The sequence below is a fragment of the Sus scrofa genome, chromosome 1, assembly GCF_000003025.6.
Source record: "Sus scrofa isolate TJ Tabasco breed Duroc chromosome 1, Sscrofa11.1, whole genome shotgun sequence".
Taxonomy (NCBI): Eukaryota; Metazoa; Chordata; class Mammalia; order Artiodactyla; family Suidae; genus Sus; species Sus scrofa.
Genome location: NC_010443.5, coordinates 95861324 through 95880349, shown reverse-complemented (window position 1 = coordinate 95880349; position 19026 = coordinate 95861324). Strand labels below are relative to the sequence as shown.

Sequence of the window (19026 nt, the reverse complement as noted above, 5' to 3'; positions counted from 1 at the left end):
GCAAAACAGTTTGTGGCACTGGAGCATGTTAAGAACTTTTTCACAAAGGTCTTCATAAAGCACCTATTCCTTGGTGCAATAAAACATATTTTCCAGCATTACAGAAAACATGAGCTTCACAGAATTGTCTCTCAATAAGGGCTAATGGCATAGCATCAAAGTACACAGTTCTATAAACAATTCTAGCAGGAGTTAAATTCAACCTATGTACCCAGCTCTTGAATGCTGTAACTTGAAAGGATGAATTTTAGAATATTTAGGTGTAAATAGGAAGTAAACACAGTTGCACTGGTTGTAAGTTTTCATTTACTATTTAAAGGGTATTTTTATTTAAATAAATTGTCATGTGATACAAAATTATTTCCCATTTAACATTAAAAAAAAAATCCTTTGTGACACCTCTTAAAAACCAAACAAGTTAAGATTTTATACACACAACTCTCTCCTCCTCCCTCTCACCTCACTCATTCCAATACTTCAAGGTCATTGAGAAACCTTATACTTTTCATTACTCCTGCCAATTTTTAGTGTAACCTTTTTGGAAAATTATGGACAGTCCCAAAGCAAAAGCCTTACGATATTTACACTCTCTGACCCTATAATCCCATCTCTGAGACTTTGGCCTAAAAGAAAAAACTTTAAATAAGCAAAGTGTTCTGATATCAAAAGACAGCCGCTACCATGCTATGTAGAAACTTGGGAAAAGTGTATATATAACATACAAAAGTGTTACACGTAACACTATAAAAATAAGTAGAAGCAAGTTCGAGAGATTTAAGATGGCAGAACAGAAGGCCTAGAGCTCAACTTCTCTCCTAAAAACAACAAAATTCACAACTAAAAGCTGAGCCATCTACACCCAAATGGACCTGAAACCTTAAAAAAGATACCCTACTCCAGAAGAAAAAGAGGAGGACACATCAAGAGGTAGGAAGGGCGATTTCACAATACAAACAACCCCATACCTCCCGGGTGGGAAGCCCCACAGACTGAAAACTAACTGGTTCACAGAGACTCACCTACAGGAGTGAGAGTTCTGAGCCCCACATCAAACCCTCACAAGCTGGGATCTTGGGAGAAAGGGCCCCTGGAGCATCTGGCATTGAAGGCCAATGGGGCTTGTGCCCAGGAGCTCCACAGGACTGGGGGAAATGGAGACCCCATTCTTAAAAGGCACACACGGACTTTCACGTGCACTGGATCCCAGGGCAGAGCAAGGTCTCCATAGGAATCTGGGTCAAACCTGACTGCAGTTCTTAAAGGTCATCCTGCGAAAACAGGGGTGAATGTGGCTTGTTGTGAGGGAGGGACATTGGAAGCAAAGCTCTTGGGAATATTCAGCAGCTGCCTTTCTCTGGAGGTGGCCATTTTGGGAAAATCTGGCCCCACCCATCAGTCAGTGCTGAGAAGCCCCAGGGAAACAACAATCCAGGTGGGATCACAGCCCCACCCCTCAGTAAACAGGCTGCCTAAAGACCCCTCAGGCACACAGCTGCCTCTAATCCCATCCAGAGACTAAGCCCCACCCATATAGGGACTAGAATCAGCTCCACCTACCAGTGGGCAGGCATCAGTCCCTCCCCTCAGGAAGCCTATAGCAAGCTGCCATACCGACTTCAGCCACAAGGGGGCAGACACCAAAAGTGAGAGAGGCTACAACTCTTGTATCTGTAAAAAGGTCACCACACCAAAAACCTATAAAAATGAAAAGACAGAGAACTATAACTCAGATGAGGGAGAAAGAAAACCACCCCAGAAAATCAGCTAACTGATTAGGAGATTCTCAGCCTCCAGGAAAAAGACTTTAGACTGTTGATGCTGAAGATGACGCAAGACATTAGAAATAAACTGGAGGCAAAGATGGATAATTTACAGGAAACACTGAGCAGAGATACAAGATATAAAACTTAAACAAGAAGCAATGCAAAATACAATAACTGAAATAAAAAATTCACTAGAAGCAGCTAACAGCAGAATACAGGAGGCAGAAGAACAAACAAGCTAGGTGGAGGACAGATTAGTGGAAATTATGGATGCAAAACAGAAAAGAGAAAAAAGTTGAAAACAAATGAAGAGAGTCTCAGAGAACTCTGGGACAACGCTAAACGCACCAACATCCGATTACAGGGGTGCCAGAAGGAGAAGACAGAGAGAAGAGGACAGAAAAAATATTCCAAGAGATAATAGCCGAAAACTTCCCTAACATGGGAAAGGAACCACTCACTCAAATCCAGGAAGCACAATGAGTACGATATAAAATAAACCCAAGGAGGAATACACTGAGACACTTATTAATCAAACTAACCAAAATTAAAGACAAAGAGAAAATCTGAAAGCAGCTAGGCAAAAGAAACAAGTAACATACAAGGAAACCCTGATATGGTTATCAGCAGATTTTTCAGCAGAAACTCTGCAGGCCAGAAGGAAGTGGCATGATATACTTAACATGATGAAAGGAAAAAACCTCCAAACAAGATTACTTTACTCTGCAAGGCCCTCATTCAGATTTGAAGGAGAAAGCAAAACCTTCACAGATAAGCAAAAGTTGAGAGAATTCAGCAATACTAAACCAGCCTTACAACAAATACTAAAGGAACTTCTCTAGGCAGAAAAGAAAAGACAGCAACAGGAAACAAAAACTCCACAAATGACAAGGCTCACCAGTAAAGGTATATATACAGTAAAGATATGAAATCATTCATGCACAATTATGCCACCAAAATCAGAAATCATGAGAAGAGGTGGGTACAAATGCAGGATACTGGAGATGAACTTGCAATTAAGAGAACAACAACTTAAAAACAATCTCATATATATATATATATATATATAGACTCATATCAAATCAAAAATCTACAATTGATACACAAACAAGGAATCTCTGGAGAAGAAATATATCTCATAGTAAATAAGTGTGTAATCCACCATGAAGGGGGTCATTTGACATCATTCTTGGAATGCTGAAGTCTTAGATCTGATTCTGATTTCCTCCCCATCAAAGAATTTATGATAATTATAATAATGCAACTGTACAATTAAATAATACAGTTCTACAATTGTATTATTAATAACCATTTCTCTCCATGGTACAATGTAAGGTCTATAATGTCTTGTTTATCACATCACCTAGAATGGTGTAATGCCTTTATTGAAGAATCAATAAGATGGAACAAATTGTGAGGACATATTTATATAGTTACACTGTTTTTTAACCAATTTATGCATTTTATATTTTACTTGTTTTCAGAGGGTATATTATTTTTGTTATTCTTACCAATTAAGTTATTCTTTTTATTATGCTATATAAAATATTTAATGATATATAAGGCTTTCTTCTTTACAAATTTTAGTTGCATAATATATACAATTTCAATATAATTCTAATTTTTAAAGAAAAATTGAAATGTAATAGATAATACTAAATAGTGAAGATGAAAGCCATACAAAATGGGATAAAGCATAGAATAAATTTCCTATTTGTCTCAGCATATTTTCCATTCCACTTCTCCAGAGGGAGACACTTAATCTGTTTCTTAAGATCCATGATATAATAATCTGTCTGAATGTAATGGTGTTTAAATATATGTATTTTGTTCTGTAAAAAAAAAAAATATTCTGTGATAATCTATGTGGGAAAAGAATGTGAAAGGGAATGGATGTATGTACATGTATAACTGAATCTCTTTGTTGTACAGCAGAAATTATCACAACCTTGTAAATCAACTATACTTCAATAAATTTTTTTTAAAAAAATGAAAGAAAAAAAAAGAAGCAAGTTCTACCAACATTCAAGGGAAAAAAAAAATAAGTAGCTGCTGGTTAAAACCTATGAAAAGTAATCAAGTTTGAGTATGATTTGGGGCCCCTTTTTTTTTTTTACAATTCTTTAATATTACTTTTACTTTTTTCTTCAATTGAAAATGATGTGGGGATCTGCTGTATAGCACAGAGAACTCTACCCAGTATTCTGTGATAATCTATGTGGGAAAAGAATCCGAGAGAAAATGGATATGTGTATATGTATGACTGGGTCACTTTGTTATGAAGCAGAAATTATCACAACCTTGTAAATTAACTATACCTCAGTAAAGAAAAAAAAGAAAAAAGAAAAATGGGGCACATATGAGAAAATAGAAGATTTAAGAGGCTTCTAGATACAACTGGTGACAGATTATTCTACAGTCTACATAGGCTTGTTAACCTTGTGTATTAAAGGGTAATGTATATGTGCTTCTATGTGGTGTTGGCAGTGGGCACATATCTTTGAATTCCACAAGCCTACAAAACTCAGTGTTGTTATATCTAGGTTGCTTATGTGGGATTTGGTTAAGTCTGGATTTGGTAAATCTAGATCCTTGCTCTGATCAATCCTTTACCTGTAGCCAAGTCTTTTGCCCAGTTTCTACTCCAATGTTATAATTAAGACCATTATCATGCACAGTTCCTACTGCACAGCTAGGGAGGAATACAAATTGTATACTCTCCCTTTTTTTTCAAACCTTCAACTTGTCCACATCCAATAGTTTGAGCAGCCTTGCCTTGTGTACCTATAACAGTCTACTTCATCTATTTGTTTCTAAAATAACTACCTATTTATGACCTGCTATGCACTGGGCTCACTGCTAGGAACAGCACAGGGAACAAACAAGGGAAGCATGGTTTCTATCCTCAACGAGCTTACAATATATTCAGGAATAATAAAAAGCAGTCCATTGCATTATGGCTTGAAAACTAGTCTGATATGGAGGTAAGAAAATGTCCTGGATGCAGAGAGAAAAGGAATGTCTCCCAGACTTGAGAATAATCAAGGACACTGAAGCTCTCGTGGAAGAGTTGGCACAGGTAAGGGAAGCAGCATTAGGAAGCCTGCGTTGCCCTTTAGGGTATAAAATTTGGTGAGATTTGGGGTAATGGTAGTAAAAAGAGTAATAAGAAATGAGCTGGCAACATCAGCAGAGGTCAGATCATCAGTAAGAAGTCTGGACTTGATCTTGAAAAGCAGGGAGTGAATAAAGGATTTCAGAGAGGAGTGACATGATTTAATTTTGTATTAAATTTTTTTTCCCTTTTAATGTATGGAAATGCAACTAATGGCAAGGCAGGAAATACTAGAGCCAAGGAAACCAGTTAGACTGCTACCCTGGTGAGAAATGACTGGCTGAAACACAAAGGATGAGGATGAGTAATGCTGGGAATCAGGCAGATGAAAGAACATAAGAAGCAAAAAATGATGCCTAGGGGAATGGTTCCTCAGGGCTACCTGAGATCCTGTCTCCAGGGCTTAAGTCCTAATTTCACCCCAAATAAAACTTAACTCTCAAAAAGGAAAAAAAAAAAAAAAAAAGCCTAAGTTTCTGGTTTAGTTAACTGGATATAGTGCCATTCAGAGCAACAATGAACAGGTGAGGGCAGTTGCTTAGGACATGATGATGACAGGCTTCTGAGATGTCCAACAAGACAGCTGGAGGCACTCCTGGTCTAAAGCTCAGGTCAGAGATTTAGAGAGGAAACAACAGATTTGATTAAGTCCTCCCAATAGGTGGGATGATAAAGGTCATCCAGAGGAGTGGATTCCTAAAACGGAATCTTGACAAACACCAGTAATTAAGTGATGGGAATAACGGGAGGAGCTCACTAAGGCTAAAGTGAGAGACAGAAAGGAAACCCCTAAATATGAAGCCAGGGAACCATTAAAAGAGCATTTCTAGGAAGAAGTGCTCAACAATCCCGAAGAGAGGTCCACTGAGAGGAGGGAATAAGTAGAGCCCACTAGAACTGGTGGTAAGATGACCGTACAAGACCTTGGCAAGGGGAACCTCAGAGGAATGATGGGGCTGAAGCTAATGGAGCAAAGCAAGCTGAAAAAGAATGCAAGGGAAGGAAGAGCAGACACTTCCAAGAAGTTCACCTATGGAGGAAAAGGCAACAGCCAGTACTGAGAAGAACATGGGCTTGAGGGAGGGGGCACGTATGTACCTGTGGTATTTTTACTGGCCATATTTAGAAAAAGGCAGAGAACAAACAGCTTTCGTGGCAGAAACCTGAGGTAATACTGATTGGTAAAGAACACAGCAAGGCCATCTGCCGAGCACAGGTGCAAGCAGGGTAGCAGAGTAGAGAGAGGTTCAGAACAGTGAAGTACTCACTATGCAGAAAGAGTGCTGCCACAGGAAAGGGGCAAGGTGCTGGGCAGCACTGAGAGCCAGGATGAAGCTGCAGAGAGATTAGGAAGTAACACGACCCTTAACTCTCCCCAACTATGTGATTTTTTCCAGTGTGGATAAAGGCTCCAAGAGTGCATCAAGGGATCAAACGTGGCCAGCTGATACAATAGAAAAGCTAACTATACAAGGAGCTGAGGACACTGGCAAAGGAGAGTTAGGCTTGCATATGCTAGAGAGCAAAAGAAACGCAGTGAGGGGAGATGAAAAAGGATTGGATGATGGGTTCAATGAGGTAGAGAGATAGCGTAGTGGAAGTAACTGGGAGAGTATAGAAAAGACCCTAGTGCAAAAGGAGAAAGAATTAGGAAGAGGCAGGAGAAACACCAATGTGAAACACTATACTTCTACCCTCTTGGCCATCCACAAAATACAACCCTCTGGGACCATCCATTTGTCTTTTCCTCCACTCAGCTGCTATTCTCCTTTGCTCCAGCCCCCTACCATTGCCCTGCCCAAAGCTTTTCTACTGCCCTCTGGAATGCCAGCTCCATGGAAAACTGCACTGAACCTCCTCTTCAACCCCTCATGGAAACCTAACTTTCTGAAAGTGCTGCCTCCCCTGCAAACCTCCGACTCCTACACCTCAGTCTGGGGATCAGGATTCACTCATACATTGAGGATGTTCTCCATCCTCATGTACTGACAGCAGCAGCAGCCGTTATATTTCAGGAAGTTTCCCTTTCACTGTCATATACTGACTCCAGAAGTTTCACCCATTCATGAAACATTACTGGTACTCAGCTCAGTCTCCCTCCCTTTGTCGCTCCTCCTCCCTCCACTTTAAGTCCTGCTATCACTATAACCCATTATTATGAGTGCTCATTATTTATATGGACAACCGCCCCTCAACTCTCCATGCCTACTCACTTTTTAAGAAGCAAGGAGCAGAGAACCCCAAGAGACACTTAAAGCCCCCCATGGTGGACTCACAGCAAGGGGCTCAGCCCGTACCATCCTACAGATTAAAAAGCTAACTGAATTAAACCAAACCAAAAAAAGCCAGTTGTAAGGAGTCATGATTGCTACAACCAAACTCTTCCTCCTTGATTACACAATACTTTTAAACAGTAATTAAGAAAACACAACAAAAACATGACAGAATTAGTTAACGCTTTGTAGCTCTATGCCTAGTTTCACCTCCATGGCTCTAACTTATAATTCCAGTTTGTGTAATGTTCTGTGAAATGTCTCAGTCATCAATATTTCTGAATAACTAGCTTTCACTGAGGCCCCCCATGTTGACCCTATCACCTACACAGTCTCATTTCAGATTGGGAAATATCATCACTCTGCCCTTTTTCCAAAGGAAGAGATGAAAAATTACTATGCTACTTTTGCTCATAATTTTATAATATCATAAGAAAAGCACAAAGGTAACTATTACCAATATTTAAGATTCTTCTAACTTTATCCATTATGAGTTCAGAAACCAATAATTTAATACACTGCTTTCACATTACAGATCAACCCAAACCATTTTGGCAGTGTAATTTTGGCCATAAAATTTATAATCCAAACTTGGTGGCATTTAGTATTATTAAAGAACCTGCATGATGCTCTAAAACTGATCACTCAAAATCAGGGTGTACTCTTGTAGCCATTATCTTTATTGCTTAGTCTAAGAGTCAGTACAAAATAAAACAGGGGCAGGAGGGTAGGGCAGGGGGGTGGTTCCTGGTGAGTGAGTGTTAACAACTCTAGACTAATGGTGTGAGAGTTCTGCCGAATTTTCTATCAGAGCCATTAAAGGAAACCTGCCACTCAGATAACAAGTCAGCTGGGACCCATACCCAGTCTATGGGGCACCATGCTCTAAAGAGACACCCGGGCATTCTCCAGTAGACAGGACACATCCCCTCCTCTATTTAAGAGCCAGAACAATTAGTCCTTTTCTCTCAGTGTAACCTTCTTCAGCAAGTCACACATTGCTTTGGAAGCTCCTGTGCTTCAACCAAAGGCCCAACCCTCTCTGGCCTTTGGGCCATACCCATGCTGTCCCATCCCTTGACCTCAATAGGATCCAATGGCAGAGCAGTGCCTAAAGCATACACAAAAGTGAGTCAGTCAAAATGCTATGAAGTTCTTCACTGTCAGTGGTAACAATCTATTCCTATTCTAGAACAAGAATAAGCCCTTAGAAAAAGTGTAAATATCATAATTACCATATATTAAACTTAAAATAAAGCAGAGGGTTTATATTTAGTAATTGTGGCAGCTGGTTGTCTCTGTGGTCTTTGCCTGCGCTGTAGCTCTTTGGAAAAGTAACTTCTTTCACTCTGTGAAGAAAGTCTAAATGTTTGCCTCCTACTACAGACCTCTGAACATAAATAAGTCAGAAAGAAGAAAAGACAGATAGAAACTAAATTACCATGGCAAATACTTTCTTTTTAAATCACAAATCTACTATGACCCAGTCCTAGGCCTATGTGCAGTATATAAAATTACTACATACTGGATGACAGTGGCATGTTACATGTTAAAAGAGTTAACATCTTAAATCGCTACTCATTTAGCTTTAAAACAAGCGAATTACTACCTTGTGTTTGGTTTTTTCAACAAAAATATTAAAAGGAACTTTAGGGAGTTCCCATCGTGGCTCAGGGGAAACAAATCTGACTAGCATTCATGAGGACTCAGGTTCAATCCCTGGCCTTGCTCAGTGGGTTAAGGATCCAGCATTGCTCAGATCCTGCGTTGCTGTGGTTGTGGTGTAGGCCGGCGGCTACAGCTCTGATTCGACCCCTAACCTTGGAACCTCCATATGCCGCAGGTACAGCCCTAAAAAGTTTTAAAAAATAAATAAAAGCAACTTTAAAAAGTGGGAGAAGAGGAGATCAGTCCATATGTAGCAGTAATAAAAAAGGAACCTAACCAAAGTTGATCTCCTTCACAAGACTGATTTTAAAGTACTAATAACAGAAACATGGCCATTCTGATTATAAAAAGCCCTCACAAGGTTTGTTTCTCTTCACTATAACTAAGCCTATAACTTACGGACAAATTAAGATTACCATCCCTGGAGTTCCCAATGTGGCTAGCGGTAATGAACTTGATTAGTATCCATGAGGATATGGGTTCGATCCCTGGCCTTGTTCAGTGGGTTAAGGATATGGCATTGCTGTGGCTGTGGTGTAGGCCAGCAGCTGCAGCTCCAGTTAGACTCCTAGCCTGGGAACGTCCATATGCCACAGGTGAGGCCCTAAAAAGAAAAAAAAAAAAAAAAAAAAAATACTATCCCTATTTCAAGGATGGGGAAATGCTCATAGACCCCACTCAGATCTATTTACAAAATTTTCAGGGAGAAAACTAAGAGTTTGAATATTTATAAGCACTCCAAGTAATTTCTATGCCCAGGCAAAGTTTAGGAAATAATGCAGCAAGAGCAACTCATTCCAGGGCAGAACAATAAATGAGAAATCCACTGATTGGGCCCATTAATCACTTCCTTAGTTTACTTCAGCATATATGAACATAATGCTAGTTAGCACTGCTGTGGGCCTGCTGAGTACTGCATCCTGTACTAAGCACATTAGATATGTTATTTCATTTAACAGTGGCAATAACCTTTTGAGGTAGATACTGGTTTCATCCCAGTTTTGTAGATAAGGAAAACTGAGGCTTAACATAATTTACCTGAGCTCACACAGTCTGTAATCTAAGTGGCTGCTGGTCAAAATGAGGTTGTTTGCTGGCAACAGGTTGCTACCCACTACACCGTTCAATTCCAGCATCAAATAATAAAAGGTAGATATATGGCAGGAGTTGAAATTTAGGTCTTTTGTTGACCAGTGGCTTTCCAAATTTCAATTCTTTCACCTTGGTTGGAACTAAAACTAAACAGTAAAAATTATTTTGCATACGCGAATATCATCTAATTGCTTAGAAAAAGAGGCAAGCTACTCTATCGCCAATGACTGCTAATATGATCCTAAATAGAGTGGGACTGTAGATCTGGTCTAAGATGCTGCTATTAATCAGCCACTGTTCAGTGATGGTTTTTATTTAGTTGGGAGAAAGAAGAGGAGGACTCAGCTTAAGCACCACAACATTTATCTTAAACTCAAAACAAAAGAATGACAATCTAATTGATACTAAGAGTCCGTGTCTCAAAAGTATAAACTGGCACTCGATCATAAAATTCTATGAACAGTTTGTTATATGTAAGTATATTCAAATTCATAAGATGGGTTCCCACTATGATGATTACATCAAGACTAGAGTGTATTATAAGGTTTATTTATTACTCACATACTAATATCGGATACGTTTTAAAAGCTTTTGAATGAACCAACAAATGGTTTCATAAGAAAACATCATGGGGAGCTGTTGAACAGCGACCCACATCCTATGATGTACAAACATCTACACGATTTACAGCCCAATACATGTGCTTTCTCTATACATTATAGTCTAGAGAAATTATTACACACATACCAAGAGACACAGGAAATGATAATGGCAGCATCATTTGGAACAGCAGTCTTAATGTCCAAGAAGAGAATGGCTAAGTCAACTGTAATATATTCATACACTGAAATACGAAACAGCAGTGAAGAGTGAATGAACTATAGCAACACTTATCAACAAGAACAAACTGCACGAAACGCTGAATTACAAGTCACAAATGATTACCTTCTATGTAATACTAATTAATATTAAAACACACTTGTTTACAGATGCAAAACAAATGCAAGAGGAGAATGAAGGAATACACAGGAGTACCAAACATCACATACCAAATTCAGGACAAAATTTAGAGTGGAGAGAAGAAATGAAAGGGGAACAGAGAGTTCCCGTCGTGGCGCAGTGGTTAACGAATCCGACTAGGAACCATGAGGTTGCGGGTTCAGTCCCTGCCCTTGCTCAGTGGGTTAATGATCTGGCGTTGCCGTGAGCTGTGGTGTAGGTTGCAGACTCAGCTCGGATCCCACATTGCTGTGGCTCTGGCGTAGGCCGGTGGCTACAGCTCCGATTCAACCCCTAGCCTGGGAACCTCCATATGCCGCGGGAGCGGCCCAAGAAATAGCAACAACGACAAAAGACAAAAAAAAAAAAAAAAAAAAAAAGAAAAAAAAAGAAAGGGGAACAGAGTGAAGCCATGGGTATTTCCTTCCTCACACGTTTTTGCCCTAGTTTTTGTCTCAGAATTTAGAGTTAAGCACCAAAGGCTAGTGATGTTTTAAATAATCAAGCTGACAATTACTTGAACCTGAAAATGTTCAAGTACCACCTCCCTCAATGCTAGTGACTTTAATGATACTGCAAAACCCCAAACCTTGCACTCTTAGGATGACTCATATAAAACTGCTGAATTCGTTGCAGATCAAAAAGTCAAATATTAACAATTCCATATAGTTCAAAAGATAGTATTAAAATTCTCTATATGAAAAGCAAAAAAAAAAAAATTGTTCCTGTTTTTCTTAAGAATTTACTATAAAGTGGTTTACATTTAATGGCAAGATGAAGGAAAGACTAAAGTAAAAACTGAAGCAGAGGAGTTCCCGTCGTGGTGCAGTGGTTAACGAATCCGACTAGGAACCATGAGGTTGCGGGTTCGGTCCCTGCCCTTGCTCAGTGGGTTAACGATCCGGCGTTGCCGTGAGCTGTGGTGTAGGTTGCAGACGCGGCTCGGATCCCACGTTGCTGTGGCTCTGGCGTAGGCCGGTGGCTACAGCTCCGATTCGACCCCTAGCCTGGGAACCTCCATATGCCGCGGGAGCGGCCCAAGAAATAGCAGCAACAACAACAACAACAACAACAACAGACCAAAAAGACATAAAAAAAAAAAAAAAAAAACTGAAGCAGAAAGGATTACTTAATCATCAATGGATGAAAACAGAAGATAAACTATCCATTATATGGAGCAAATTATATAATTTAGAAACACATATTCCACAAAATGTAGTCAAACAACTCTCCTTTGATACTACTTCTTTTCAAAGTAATTGTACATATTAATAAATACTTAAAAGACCCTTGTTGAGCAAAGCAAGTATTTATACACATAAAAACTGAAGTCCAGTTTTAATCAAATTAAATAGGTAGCTACCAGTCACAATACAGTTAAAACTAAATCCAGGTCCTATTCCAAAATCAGCCACAATAACCTAATCAGAAGCTCAACAAATAAGAGAAACTTCTTTTTTCTTTTTTTTTTGGCTGCACCTGCGGCATATGTTCCCAAGCCAGGGATCAAATCCAAGCCGTAGCTGCAACCTACACCACAGCTGCAGCAATGCTGGATCCTTAACCCACTGCACTACAGCAGGAACTTCCAAGAGAAACTTTTTTATTTAGTTCCAATCAATAATGATCTGTGGAGTTCTGTCACCTCTTTCATTTCCAAAAAAATTCAATATAAAAAGTCCTAAACAATAACCCACTGATATTTTTTATTTTTTAATTATTTTATTTCTTTATTCTGTCTTTTTTAGGGCCACACCCATGGCATATGAAAGTTCCCAGTTTAGGGGTAAAGTTGGAACTGCAGCTGCAGGCCTACACCACAGCCAAGGCAACGCCAAGCACAAGCTGTGCCTGTGACCTACACCACAGCTCACAGCAACGCCAGATCCTTAACCCACTAAGTGGAGCCAGGGATCAAACCCACATTCTCATGGACACTACTTGGGTAACCCCCTAAGCCACAAAAGGAACACCTGCCCATTGTTATTTTTATAATACAAAACTCACTTCCCATAAAAATCATATTTTAGATGGTAATTAGGCCAATGTAATTCAAAATTTAACTAGAAAACTATAATCCCTCTGTAACACTAAAGTAACAAATACATACTACATAAGCAATCTCTCAATCACCTCCATTTCTTAAATACTAGTGCTTTTAGCAAAAGTGTTTAAATTAGAAGGAATGTTAGAAGAAAGTTTTGGGTTTTTGTCTGTCTTTTTAGGGCCACACCCTCGGATATATGGACGTTCCCAGGCTAGGGGTCTAATCGGAGCTGTCGCCACCAGCCTACACCACAGCCACAGCAACGCCAGATCCAAGCCACATCTGTGACCTACACCACAGCTCAGGGTAACAATGGATCCTTAACCCACTGAGCGAGGCCAGGGATCAAACCCACAACCTCATGGTTCCTAGTCGGATTCATTTCTGCTGCACCACGAAGGGAACTCCAGAAGAAAGTTTTGAGGAACATTGTAAAGGAGACTCGGAGGCACTGTGCAAGGTTTTCAAAAGTAACAGCAATGGCATTCTTAGAGAGCAAATATCACTCTTAAGAATCATCTCAGAACCAAAATAAACACAATGTAAAACAGGGAGAGAGATTTTCCTGAGATAAAAAAGACAGCAACTGAAAGAAAGGGCTTGGAAAAGACAAAATAAGTAATTACTGCAGAGGAATTAACAGGGACACTGCATACCAAGAGGCAGAAGACAGAGTGCAGCACTGTACTGAACAACTCTACAGGGCAAAGTGAAGTGGTTCCCACCCCAAACAGTAAGGTGGCTGTGCAGAGTCAAGTGAGCGAAAGCACTTAACAAGGGGGAATGGGAGCAGCAGGCAGTATTAGGTCATCTGGGTAGTTTTTACATATGTTAGGCATTTTTAACTTAAGAAATATGTCTACTGAAATCTACCTATAGCCACAGTTACCGTCTTAGATATTCTCACGTTTGCTTTCTTCTGATTAGGAAAGACGAATGACATGCTACCCAAATCTTTTCAGTTATAAAGGGGACCCTGAAGAGCCACAATCATCTAATGCCAGATGTCTCTATTCACCTGCTCTTCTCAGCAGGGTCCACTATACAAGGAAAATAGCTGCTGGGACACATGCACATTAAACCATCAGAGAAGAGGGGGAGGGAGACCAACCTGCCTCTGCATTCAGCTCCTCTAGAAGCCCGCTGGTCCTCCAGGTAGCTCCTGTGTCCTGGCCTCCTACAGAATTACTGTGCTCTTGAACTACTGCAGCCGCCAGTAAATTGTCCACATTTACCACTTCTGGCTCAGAGCTGGTGTCAGACAAATCATAATGAGCTACAACTGGAGGTCCATCTAGGGAGGAAAGAAAATGTATACTTGTATCTAGCTTGTGGGGTGAAAAATACTTCTGCAACTAAGAGCCCCCTAAATGCCAGTTGCTTTTATCTTGTTATTCTACCTGGTCAGAAAAGCTGCACTTTATTCAATCTAGTATTTTGTACATGATGTCAAAGTGAAAGAGATAACCTGAGCTTACAAAGATGAGTGACACATTTGGGAAGGAGGAAAAGGGGTGCTGTTATGAAGAACAAAGACAAGACTTTACTGAACAGAAGTTACACAGAATTCCTGCCATACTCCTAAAGAGCAAAAGATCAAGGGGAAAGATTCTATAGAGAAAGTGAAACTTCTTAAAGGAAAAAAAAACTGATGTGAACTATTAAACTCAACTCATATTTAAGAGAATGAATCTAGTTCTTCCTCTTAGCTAATACTAAAAATCCTCAGTAGATTCAGAGAAAATCAAATACATATTTCCCTACTTTAGGAGCTCTACTTGAGTGTCATCTATTTCCAGTAAAGCCCTTTTATAATATTAAGGATGTTATGCATTTTTATAACATTCTACAAAAATACTCATAAAATCCATGTTCAGAATTTTGCTTTGGATGTCTTTTGAGGGATATTTCTATTTTCTTTTCCCTGAGAAAAATAACCAGCTCACACTCCAAGGACAACCTTATGGGTAATTTTAGAGGAAGATATTAAAATTCTAAGTAGAAAAAAATGAAGAAATTCCCTCCGCCTCCAAATCACATTAGCTAGCTGAAAAAGGCAGCTGAGTTCTGAAGTAATTACACTGCAGTGATTCTTGTTAAAATAATTCAATATTCAGGCTTGTAGAACAGATACATGCTTTAAAATGCTAATGCTTTAGCAAAAAGCAAAAATAAAAGTTTTCAATCAGGTATGAAATACATCCCTTATAACTACCACCATTTTAGAATAAAATGCTGTTTCTTTTCTGCTCCCCAACAGCTATTTATGAAGTACAAGCAAATCATTTATCTCCTTAAGGATCTTTTAATATCATCCAAAAAACTAACACTAAACACACCTATTTTATGAAACTCTTGACTATGAAGGAATACATATGCCAATGGATCATTAAAATAAAACACAAGGATTACTATTTTAATACAAACATCTACTGCGTCAATTGTTACTAAACAAAACATGGGACACACTTAGAATATTTATCCCTTAAAACTGAGTTCCCAAACCTTAGGTTTATGTTGCAACATTTTTAAAATAAAAAATGACCAAACATAAAAGCAAATGAGTTGTTAAGTGCCACTATATAAAGAACAGACATGTCACAATATGAAATTCTGACGATCATGACAATTTCAGTTGGCTACTTAAAAAAATTTTCAATTCCCCCAAAAGGGTAAATCAAGTTCATAAAATTCAAGAGTGTGGCCTGAGAATCCAGTTGGTAATGGATTTTAGTTCAAATAGCAAAAAAAAACTGGTTCACATTTGAGGTTTTTCTTTTCTAAAAAAGAAAAGAAAGCTGTATCATTTATGGAGTTCTCGTCAGAGTTCAAAATGATTATTATGGAATCAAGATACTGTATGATGTCCAAATATTTGGGTGCCAAAGATATGAGGGTCAAGTACAATATTGACTATTTGACCAAATGTTCTGTTTTCAAAAGGGCTTTATTAAGTGCTTTGTGTTTGAAAAAAATTAGTGATTTTAAAATTTATATCACAAATACCATTCACAACCTCTTGTCCTCACACCCCACCCCCCATAACCAACGAATTGAGGCAACAGGTCAACAGTCAAGTCAAAATTGTACCACTCCTACATGTAAAATCATGCAAAAGTATAAGTGTATATGTACATGCAGAGTAACATCACCTACCCATGTAAATAACTTGTCTGAAAGTCTTCATCAGTAGGAAATACAAGCATAAGCTTGTTATCTGGCTTCAATCTTGTATCTTCCATATTTCCAAACAGCACACCTTATAGCTTAGCTTAAATTTAGTATTCATCATAAACAAAGACAGTAATATTTTCACATTTTAATTAAACTTAAAAATTAAAATAAATTATCACTGTCATTTTTCATATCCAGTATATTCAAACAATGACAAGTCAGTACTTTAATAAAGCAAAGAAAAGGTTGCCCTTCCAACTCTGCCTTCCTACAAGAAACCACAATTACGGATCTTGTGTTCCAAGGTCATCTTACACTTTTCATTATCAAACTAAAATTAAATAAGGTATGTTTAAAGTACTTAGCATCAAAAAATAAATACATAAAATACTTAGCATCAGAGCTTTGGACTTTGAACCACTAAGTGAATATTAGCTAACTGATGGGGACAATTTGTGATATTCTTTTAAAACACGATTCTTGCTCCACAACAGAATTAAAGAGACAGGTAAGATCCTTTTGACGTAAGAATCTCTTAAAGGAAAAAAAAAAAAAAAAAATCAAACCATTAAAGAGGAGCTAGAAAAACTCAGTACATTAATAAGAGAAGCAGCTGTACTCCTAATCTGACTCCAACAATTCATTACAGGATAGAATAAACATAGGATACTACCCTCCCTCTTTCTTGATTGCTCCTCTGTGCTGTTAAAGCAATAGCACTTGTTACTACCATTATTCTGACTTGCGAAAACATCAAAACAGTCACTTCAAATAAAATTACACATGGGAACATTTCCAGCTTAAAATGTAGTCACTAAACATTCCATGTCTACAATATAGAGGTTACCCAACTGCATACTCTCCCATTTGGTGTCTGTCAATCTTAAAACATCAATTCATACCAAGGACTTACTCATTTTTCTATGATCATTAAAAGTGTCTCTATATAAAGGTAAACTTAACACAATTATTTAATACCTATTTGGTCTGTGGTTAATCCAAGCGCTGTTTCTCCTCCCGATTGAAATATTGTAAAAATTTTTATTGCTCATTACAAGGCAAGAAAAATAAAAGGTCAAGCAATCCTCTATGTTTATGAACATCAATTCATCTATTTTATGCTAGATAGGTTTGTATTCTCTCACTGACCTCCTAGCCTATAAACAGGTTCTAACTTTGCAAATACCAGCACAGATGAGTCTGTTCAATACACACTGATACAGTGATGTTAACCCTTGTCAAAAAATGTTTAGTTTTTCTTTTAGAAAACTAAAAGCTGTTCTCTTCCACATCTCACAGAAACTATTTGAATCACAAAAACAAAAAAAAACCTTTATTGTGTTACATACTAACATCGTTTACTATGTTTATCACTGACAAATCCCTCTTTTCAAAATTGACAAAGGCACAGAATTTTAAAAATAAGATTATATGTAATTTACCACTCCCACTTTACAGGTGAGAAACTTGAGTCCTAGCAAGGTGAAACCAGAATAAATTACAGGTGTTCTCAGCAGTGAGGGAATGGGGAATAGCAAGGATGAGACTGGGACTGGGAGTAGCAGGGGAGGTATAGAATTATACAGATTTCTGACAGCAAATATACAGGTTATAATTCTGCCTACTTCTTAACTGTATGACTCAGTTTCTTCACAGAGCTGTGGTGATACAGTCCTTCTCTCCTCTCTACTACAGCCAATCTCCCAAAATCCCTCACTAGGGGAAGAAAAAAAAAAATCTGTCTTGCTGTCAAAGGACCCTAGAACAGGTTGTTGCCCCAGTCATTAATGGGCCCAAGTCCAATGCCATTATCTACATCTAGAGAAAGTGGGAGGGGGTGAAACCACACTCAACCTCAATCCAGATAGTGAGATTCAAAAAAATTACACCAAAAAGAAGAGTTCTTAGATATTACCCACCTAAAGAGTCTAAAAGGAAGGAGCATGTGTGTGGTGGGCAGATAAGGAAAAGAGGTGTAGGGAATTCAGTGTGGGCCTGAGGGATTGAGAGAAAGGGGCAAACCTCAAGAGTTGCAGAAGGGAATCTACATCTTGGTTAAAACCTACCCAAGAAAAATTTCCTTCTTCAATGCACACCTAAATATTTACCAAGATGAAAACTGATATTTGCACATGAGAAAAAATACTTGAGAACATATATCCTATATTTTATTACTATCGAAGTATATGTGTATACATATATACAGACAATAATCTGAATAAAGTCATTTTCAAAGTATGTCTTGGTAAAGATAATTACATCTAGCCAAAAGACAAAAATCTATAAAGAAAAGTGCCATCTCTAGAAAAGAATTTTTAAATACCAAAAACTCTGTATCTTTATAGTAATATCATAAAGCTATTTTAGTAAAAAGAAAAATGTCTGAGAAGACAGTGCTAAATGAAAATGAAATGCAGCAATATGCACTGAAACCTTATGTTTAGGAGGTAAATCATTTTAAAAATAAAACTGAATCAATGTCTATTTTGTATTTTTCCCATTATATTCATCTCAATTATTAAAAATTTAGATGTGACAGTTTCCAAAGTAGGAATAAAGCTTTAAGGGTTACGTCTGTTCGTATATCATACCAATAAATGACAGGTCATTCTGTCCACCCAGAAAAGTTACCTATGATACTGATGAAGAGTTAACTCTGAAAGTACCAAAGAAGAGGTAAAAGGAAATATTCAAGATTAAACACAGTAAACAAGGCACTTGAAGAGGACACCATTTTTTCAATTTATCTTTGAATTTCAGGGACAATTCCACAACCTACTTACTGCTTTGAGGATCGAGATCTATAGAGAACAAAACTAAAATATCTGAATCACATACACAAAAGAACATGAAAATTAGATTATGACTTTAGCTACATCCTCATGTCTGTGTACC

General features: G+C 38.2%; 1 protein-coding gene across 5 annotated transcripts in view; it reads right to left on the bottom strand.

The window, feature by feature from the left end:
• The window catches only part of C1H18orf25 (chromosome 1 C18orf25 homolog), a 90613-nt gene that overhangs the window by 18958 nt on the left and 52629 nt on the right, over positions 1-19026 (bottom strand). For 3 of the 5 annotated variants that reach the window (XM_003121416.6, XM_021092553.1, XM_021092546.1), the window contains exon 3: positions 14069-14251. The exons of the other annotated variants lie outside the window; for them this stretch is intronic. In XM_003121416.6, coding sequence (XP_003121464.3) covers positions 14069-14251 — 183 coding nt within the window. The remainder of the gene's footprint in view (positions 1-14068; positions 14252-19026) is intronic. 5 annotated transcript variants of the gene reach the window in all.